The sequence below is a fragment of the Octopus bimaculoides genome, chromosome 1 (genome assembly GCF_001194135.2).
Source record: "Octopus bimaculoides isolate UCB-OBI-ISO-001 chromosome 1, ASM119413v2, whole genome shotgun sequence".
Lineage (NCBI taxonomy): Eukaryota > Metazoa > Mollusca > Cephalopoda > Octopoda > Octopodidae > Octopus > Octopus bimaculoides.
Genome location: NC_068981.1, coordinates 152,247,930 through 152,256,491, shown reverse-complemented (window position 1 = coordinate 152,256,491; position 8,562 = coordinate 152,247,930). Strand labels below are relative to the sequence as shown.

Below are 8,562 nucleotides of genomic sequence, written 5' to 3'. Positions count from 1 at the left end.
ATATATATATATATATATATAATAACAAAATTATTTTATTCCACTCGGGTAGAAATAAAATTATGATTGTTTAGTACTACCACTAGACTTGTTCAGTTAACCATGTCAGTCTTAACTTACGACGTTAAATATTGTCATTGGATACTAACACATAGACGTAGCGGGAAACTTGCAAACATTTCTAGGACCAGTCATGTGACTATCCTCTATCAATCAAACCTTATTCAAAACATACTAATTTGAGCTTCAAACACTAGTCAGAAGCAAAACAGTTGCGACATAAGCCACGTCATTCTATTTCAAAATTTTGAAAATCATGTAAGCTGTGAAACTGGTTAAACAAATATATTTTAACTATTATCAGTGCATTTTCAACTTCTATCTTTCCTATACATACATACATACATACATATATATATATGCATACACACACACATATATTTATAATGTGTGTGTGTGTGTGCTTCAATCACATGAAGTTTTTAAAATTTTTTACCTGATTAGTTTTTAAAAATGTAGTTATGATACATTTTTCTCGCTGGTGACAGGAGTTGCATTTCTTCTTTTACAAGAAATTAAAAATAAAAATGTTACACAGGTTTGAAATTATATTAGTTTCGACCATATTTGGCCCAGGCCACGATTAATATAATAGCCCCACATGCAAAAAACATTTAATGATATTTCATATTACAGTCCTTTTTGGGACATCATAGCCCACTCGAGTATAAAGTTAATGTTTGCAATGAATATATCAGGTGAAGCTGGTTTATCTGCAATTTGTTGGAGACATTTATCCAGGAACCGTTAAGAAAGATATATACGTGTATATATAAACAATTGTATATATATATATATATATATATATATATATATTCTTCGTACGTATATATGTATGTATTCTGCGTGTCTTCGTTTTCAAAATAGTGGACGGTTGCGCATCAGATATAAAGTTTTCTTCTCTTTTGGTTATGTAATTATATATTCTCTCACTAATTATTTTACAAACTATTTAACCACATATTTCATTAATTCCACAGAAGTTACAACAGAAACAGTAACTCGTACAGGTAAGCTAATTCAGAATTGTTTCAGAAACTATATACCGACATAAAGATATTGAATCTGTAATTTAGTGAAATTATTACTAAATTATAATTAAATCGTTTACTTGTTCGTCATATACATATCATTCATGAAAGGGATTTCATTTCCAGTAAAGTGTACCTAACATAAATAGTATATAGGCTTAATTTCCATATATATTATATGTGGAGTACCTTACATATAATGCTGCTATTGTGTGAAATAATCGAAATATTGTTTCGCAATGATTTTAAGGAAAAATTAAAAACAAAACAACAAAAACATAGAAATGAGAGAGAGAGAAAGAGAGAGAGAGAGAGAGAGAGAGAGAGAGAGAGAGAGAGAGAGAGAGAGAGAGAGAGAGAGAGAGAGAGAGAGAGAGAGAGAGAGAGAGAGAGAGAGAGAGAGAGAAAACAAGCACCAAAAGTGTGTTTAGTGTTTGTCACTCGTATGTGCTTTAAGATGTAATTAATAAGAGTATATATTATCTTTAATTAGAAACACGCTCTGAGGTGGAATCAACAGTTGGTGAGTGAGAAATTACTCTCTAATGATTAGTTGCTTCTGTTCGTAAAAGTTTTCTGTTGCTTTATATATTTTTGTGTAGTTTCTTAATTTATTCTCTGCTGTTCAATAAAAAGAAACGAATCTCTCATTTGTTAGGCTAAATATCGGAAAATATTTCTTTTAATATTTGATTTGCAAAATATGTGAGGTTGTTCATATTCGAAATAAGTCCATTTGTAATCAAGAATCTGTAATATTATAATATTGGATATATGTAACACTTTCATGCATTGAATGTTCTATTGCATTCGATATGTAAATTGATTTGATTTTTTCGTTCATTTTTATTGTTGTATTATTCAAATTCTTTTTATAATATAATAATGTCAGAAATGAAATGAAATTGTGTGTTCGTAATGCTTGTAATATACGCCTGAAGTATAAGTAAACTGGTATACGCACACTAGGAAACTAACATTTTCTAATGTTCCCATTTTCAAATTAATTGAAATATCGCCTTAGCTTCTAAATTCATAATTACAATTATTATTTCATTAATTCCACAGATGTTGTGACACAGGACGAGCGTCCTAAAGGTGAGCACACATTTGTTTTCAACATTACCACAACAGACCTAAGTTTCTATGTTACACCTTTTCTGTAATTGTATCAAAAATTATGTGTGCTTTCCACAATCTACACATGAATGTCTACAAAATATTGATACGCCGTAATTATTGGAGAAGATGAAAAACTTTCTCAAGCGTATAGTGCTAAAAATGAATTTTTGGTTATTTTGAGTCGTGTATTTTCTTTGTGTATATCAGAGTTTTTGGCATTTAAAAATCCAACATAAGATAGATCGTAAATATATATACTGCATAAAGACATTGCGGTATTGACCAACATAGAAAAGTAGTGCATGCAGATAAGTGGTTCGTAACTGTGATTCTTAATATATTTTTTCTGTATGTATGAGGTCTAAAAATCTGACATAGTTATCTTTTATTCCATATTTAGAACAACCGTCTGAGATCGACGCCACAGTTAGTAAGTGTTCTTTAATCAGATTCCATAAAAAAATCGACTGTATTATAAATTATGTTTATAAATAGTTCTTCAGTTATAACTAATTTTATTGGAATAAATATTAGCAGTATTATTTGCATTAAATTCAACTAATATATGAAGCATATCGTATATGATAGATAATCATCCTTAATTCATGTTGCATATAAATTTTACTTCTGAAGTTGAGAAGAATGTATCCTGATAAATAGTTATGTATCGATTCATTAATAAATTTTCGTTGAAGATCGTTTAACATTTGTTTGTTGTAACAAGTCATGAACACGTCAGTTAATTTATTGCGTTGTTAATTTCACAGAAATTGTTACAGAAACCGAATCTCGCATAGGTAAGCGTTTTGAAGTAATTATATAAGGTTCATCAAAATTAAATATAGATATCTGATAATATGAATGATACATCTTGTGAAATATAATTGATAAAGATTCGCATGATAAAATTAATGATAGTCTTTGTGCATTTTAGAAGGAATATACACAAGAATATACATAAGGAAGCGTTTCAATTCTTATATATTTGTAAATTTTTAAAAGAGTGTGTAACAGACGTAAAATTTCAATATTTGATAACTACAACAGTGTAACAAAGTTAGTGGATTACAAATACGCAATGTATTTTATATAAGTAAATATTTGGATAAATATTGATAGGAAAGAATTTAAATGTTTGTGTGAAAAAATCAAGCAATGGTCTTATTGTACTTTATTTTAAAATTTGTTCAGAAAAACCATCTGGAATTGAATCTACAGTTGGTGAGTTTAATTTGAAATAATTTCGCTAGCTTGTAATTTTTGGCTTTATTGCTCATAGGCGTATGAAATCTATTATGACGTTATTATTTTTTGTATTTAATATACTTCATATCTAAACCATACTGCATGCACACACAGAAGCAGACAGGCACATTGTTCGTAAGAAAATCTCATGCATGTATATACACACAGAAGCCAATAAATCATTATAACACAGTGACGATACATATAGCATATATTTGTATCCATTTGGACTGATTATGAAGCAGTATTTTAAACTAGATACATATGTAGACAATCAAATATGTACTGTCAAACATGAAGTCTTTGAAGGCTGGCTTCCAAAATAAAATATTTACATTATTTTAGTTAACTTTTTGCTTCCTCTTCATGCATTTTATGTCCTTTGGAAAAGATGTGCTTCTAATTTACAGTTGCTCGTTTAAAATGTTTTCGCTTGATTCTTTTATTTGATCTTTATTTATGCCTTTAAAATATCTTCAACATTAAAATATTTATAACGAGAAGTCAGAGGCTAAGCTAGTAAAATAGATATCATATTCGCGCTCTAATTGTCAGTTATAATTTTCATCTAAAAAGCACGGATATCTAATCTATTTACTGTATCATTATCCAATATTTCAGAATTTACTGACATATTTAACAGAAAAACACAAACACGTTTAAACTTACCTGAATTCATACACGTATTAGATTATGTCAGCAAGCAATTCTCTTAACAAAATTAATGATCTATAACTCCATCTGTATATTTCTCTTAGAATACTGGTTTTCTATCATTTATTATAAAATCGTGAATAGAATTTTTATTTTGCTTAAGGTAGTGGACTAAAGAATTGGCTTAAAAGTCAAGAAACAGGTTTAGTGTAAGAGACATAAAACTTAGTGACATAAAACTTAGTGTGTGGGGTGAAAGAAATAACAAAAAGTAAAATTAATGGAATGAAGATCAGCATTCAGCCATGTAAAACGGTATATCCTGGGCTAATTCCAGTAGACTGTTAAGGCGAATGACTATAACAATAGTTACAGTCATTCCGAATTGATATGGTGTGTAAATTAAAATTTGTGTTAAAAGTTTGAGTTTCTATGACGCATATGTGTGTGTGTGTGTGTATGCACATACAAACATATATGTATGTATGTATCTGAATGTATATATGTATCTAAATGTATGTATGTATGTATGTATATATATATGTATGTATATATATATATATATATATATATATATATACATACACACACACACACACACACACACACACACACACACACACACACACACACACACACACACACACACATATATATATATATGTATGTATGAGAGGTATTGGTATCTAGAGACTCAAAGAGTGGCAGGTAATATAAAGTAAGTGCTATGGACAAACCGTAGTTAAACTCTTGGTTCGATAGTAATACGAGTGCGAATTCTAATGTCTTGTATTAGCATGCATATATATATATATATGTGTATATATATATGTATGTATGTATATATATATATATATGTATATATATGCATGCATATATATGCTTGTATATATATATGTATATATATACATATATATATATGCATATTTACATCTATATGTATGCGTGTCTATATATGTATGTATATATATATATATATATATATATATTTATCTATATATATAACTATGTATGTATATATATGTATGAATATATATATATATATATATTCACATATATTATACGCACATGCACATGTTTTAAGTGTTATTTTCAAAGTAATGGTTATTTTTCACATCATGAAGTGTAAAGCTAACTTTTTTCAATCGCCACATAATTGTATATTTTGGCATGAAGTATCTGTTGAAATCTTTAACTTCGTTGTTTTGCTAATTCTACAGAAGTTGTCACGGAAAAAGTAACTCGTACAGGTAAGCTAATGCAGAATTGCTTCTCTTACTATATATCGACGAGTATAAATTCCTTTTGGGATGTTTGTTTAAGTTTTAATCAAATCTTCTGTGTCTTCGTTAATTACTCATGATCTATAAAAGAATGTCCCGTTCCAGTTAAGTGTAGTTCACGTATATATTATATAATGTGTTCTTTTCCTATAACAATGCAACCTGGTCGTATTTTAACTTTAGAAATAATCGAAATAATATTTCGGAAATAAATTATTTCAAAATTAAAAAAACACAATAGAAATGTACTCTATGTGATTGTATTTAGTGTTTGTCAGTCCTTTGTTCTCTTTGATGTAACTAATAGGGATATAATTTTCCTTTAATTAGAAACACGTTCTGAGGTGGACTCTACATTTGGTGAGTGAGAAATTATTCTCTAACGGTTTCTTGCTTCTGCATGTTGCAGAATTTCATTTTCGGATAGTTGCTTCTTTTGTCTCCAGTCTATGGTTAAGAATAAACATGTTTCATATTTGTCTGGATAAATATCGGAGAATATTTGTTTGGTTCGTGAAGTATGTGAAATGTTTATAATGTAAACATAACGTCCATATAACATCGCGGCAGGAATAAATGTATATTTTCAGTTAATGATTTCGTTGAGATTTTAATATATTTACATACAAGCTATAATAATATTCCTTCTACTTTACGCAAAAGGCCTAACGCTATTAGTATTATAAAATATGTGCTTAGGGACTATTATATTGAACTCTTCATAGTAATATATATGTATTTTGATTCCTTTTTCCTATTTCGGTCTTATATATCGAATGTTCTATTTATTTTATATATATCATCCGATGTTTTTCGCCCATTTATAATTGTTGCATGTGACAATTGCGAAAGCAATGGTTTAAAAATTAACGTTGCTAATACTGTCAATAATATGATAATATTGAAAATGAATTTGCTTATATACTTTCGAAATATAAATATCCTTGAATAGAAAGGAAAGGAAAATTTGTCTCTCACAAATGGTAAAAAAAAACTATTATCTTTGAAGTTCCCATTTTCATATTAAATGAAATATCGTTGTTACCCCTTAAATTCATGGCTGCATTTAAATATGTTAATGCGTCAAATTCAATTGCAATTTTATTTCATTAATTTCACAGATGTTGTGAAACAGGACGAACGTCCAAAAGGTGAGCAAACATCTGTTTTGAACGTTATTACGAAAGACTTGAGTTCCTGCGTTACTGTTTTTGCAATTGCCTATGAATTTTTTAATGTACATTAAATAACAATTTGAATATATTTAATATACCTTCACATGAATGCATTCGAAGTATTGTTGCGCAATAATTATTGAAGTATTGGAGTATATGGTAAATTTTAAAGATTATATCGTGTTTATAATGAATGTTTACCAGTCTGATGGCATATTTCAATAAGTAATTCAGAGACTTGTTTTTAAGCTATCCGACATATATCAGATTTCGAAGAAATATATTACGTAAGAATAGTGCCGTACTGACTGATATCACGGAAAATAGGAAAATATACATAGACAAGTAGTTTGTAATTGTGTTTATACATATAGCAGGTTCTCCATCTGCATGTGGTCTAAAAGTCTGATGTCATAATCTTTTATTTTATATTCAGAACAACCTTCTGAGGTCGACGCTACTATTAGTAAGTGTTCTTTAATCAGATACTTCAAAAATAAATACTTGTAATAATAATCCTATAATTAGTATTTCATTTATTACTATTTTTATTGATATTATTTCTATTGAGTATATATTAGTAGTATAATTTGCTTTAATTTGAAATAATATATTTGATCACCGTTAATTCATGTTATGCATATTAATTTTTAATAAATGGAATTACTATGGAAGTATCCCGGTAAATATTTCCGTGTTGATAACCGATAAACTTTATTGAAACTCTTTCCTTTAAATTCATTTATTGTAACAATTCATGAAAACTACAGTTAATTTTTTGCGTTGTTAATTTCACAGAAGTTGTTACAGAAACCGAGTCTCGCATAGGTAAGAATCTTTGGAATAATCATACAGAGTTCATCAAAATTAATAGTAAGGTTATTGAGACTGTAAATGATACATCCTTTTATTATAATTCGTAACGTTTATAGTTTCCTTGTGCACTTATGAGTAAGAATACACGAAATGAATATTTCCAATTCTAATAAATTTGTAATATTTGTAAAAGACGAAATAACCGACTTAAACCTGCTCAATCAGTATAACAGTGGACGTATATTCCAAATACACAAAAGTATTTTTATATTGGCAATCAATATAAAGAAAAAGTGTTTCGTATGGAATAATTAAGCAGTGTTCTTACTGTACTTATTTTAAATTTTGTTCAGAAAAACCATCGGAAGTTGAATCTGCAGTTGGTGAGTTAAATTAAAAATATTTTCACTGGCTTTTAATGTTTGGCTTCAATAATCAAGTATGAATTATAGCAAGGATAAATCTATATCTGCGCAAATGTTAGATATATATGATATTTAAAACATAACACAGGAATGTACTCACACATTTTTTCATAACAAATCGCATGCGGAAATCTCACACTCGCATCCATTCACACAGACACTCATACACGTACATAAGCAAATAAGTTTGTATAACACGGTGGCGATGCACATATCACAGTATTTGTGTTGTTTAAAAAAATACTATGAGGAATGGAGTATTACGTACATTTAAGACTAGTTTTATACAATAAATGCTTATTTATGAGCATGACGTTTGCTATGCTGACTTCTGAAACTATGTTTGCATTAATTTCAATTTGCTTTTTTTTCGCTTCATGAATTTAATGTTCTTTGGAAAGGGCATATTTTTCTAACTTGCGGCTGGTGTTGTAAAATATGTCTTCATTTGTTTCCCTCTGTAATTGTGATAGTTATATTTTGTCTTAATTTGTATTTTTAAATATATTCAGACGGTTAGATAGATCAGACGGTTGCCGTTGAAACAAATAGTAATTAGCTTTCTTAAGGTATAGGCACACTGGGATGTTGCCCAGGGACCCAACGGATCCGGGGGCTTCATTCTGATTTACGTATGCTGTAACCGACGGAGTGCCAGTGCCATATACATGATATATATATATATATATATATATATACACACACACACACACACACACACACACACACACACACACACACACACACACAC

At 28.9% G+C, this 8,562-nt stretch overlaps 1 protein-coding gene across 1 annotated transcript in view; it reads left to right on the top strand.

The window, feature by feature from the left end:
• LOC106869541 (obscurin) overlaps positions 1–8,562 on the top strand; it is a gene marked incomplete at its 3' end in the record, with an annotated part of 380,350 nt that overhangs the window by 162,747 nt on the left and 209,041 nt on the right. Inside the window, exons 54-65 of the mRNA XM_052970280.1 lie at positions 1,041–1,070; positions 1,585–1,614; positions 2,160–2,189; positions 2,614–2,643; positions 2,981–3,010; positions 3,405–3,434; positions 5,333–5,362; positions 5,726–5,755; positions 6,517–6,546; positions 7,007–7,036; positions 7,369–7,398; positions 7,740–7,769. Coding sequence (XP_052826240.1) covers positions 1,041–1,070; positions 1,585–1,614; positions 2,160–2,189; positions 2,614–2,643; positions 2,981–3,010; positions 3,405–3,434; positions 5,333–5,362; positions 5,726–5,755; positions 6,517–6,546; positions 7,007–7,036; positions 7,369–7,398; positions 7,740–7,769 — 360 coding nt within the window. The remainder of the gene's footprint in view (positions 1–1,040; positions 1,071–1,584; positions 1,615–2,159; positions 2,190–2,613; positions 2,644–2,980; positions 3,011–3,404; positions 3,435–5,332; positions 5,363–5,725; positions 5,756–6,516; positions 6,547–7,006; positions 7,037–7,368; positions 7,399–7,739; positions 7,770–8,562) is intronic.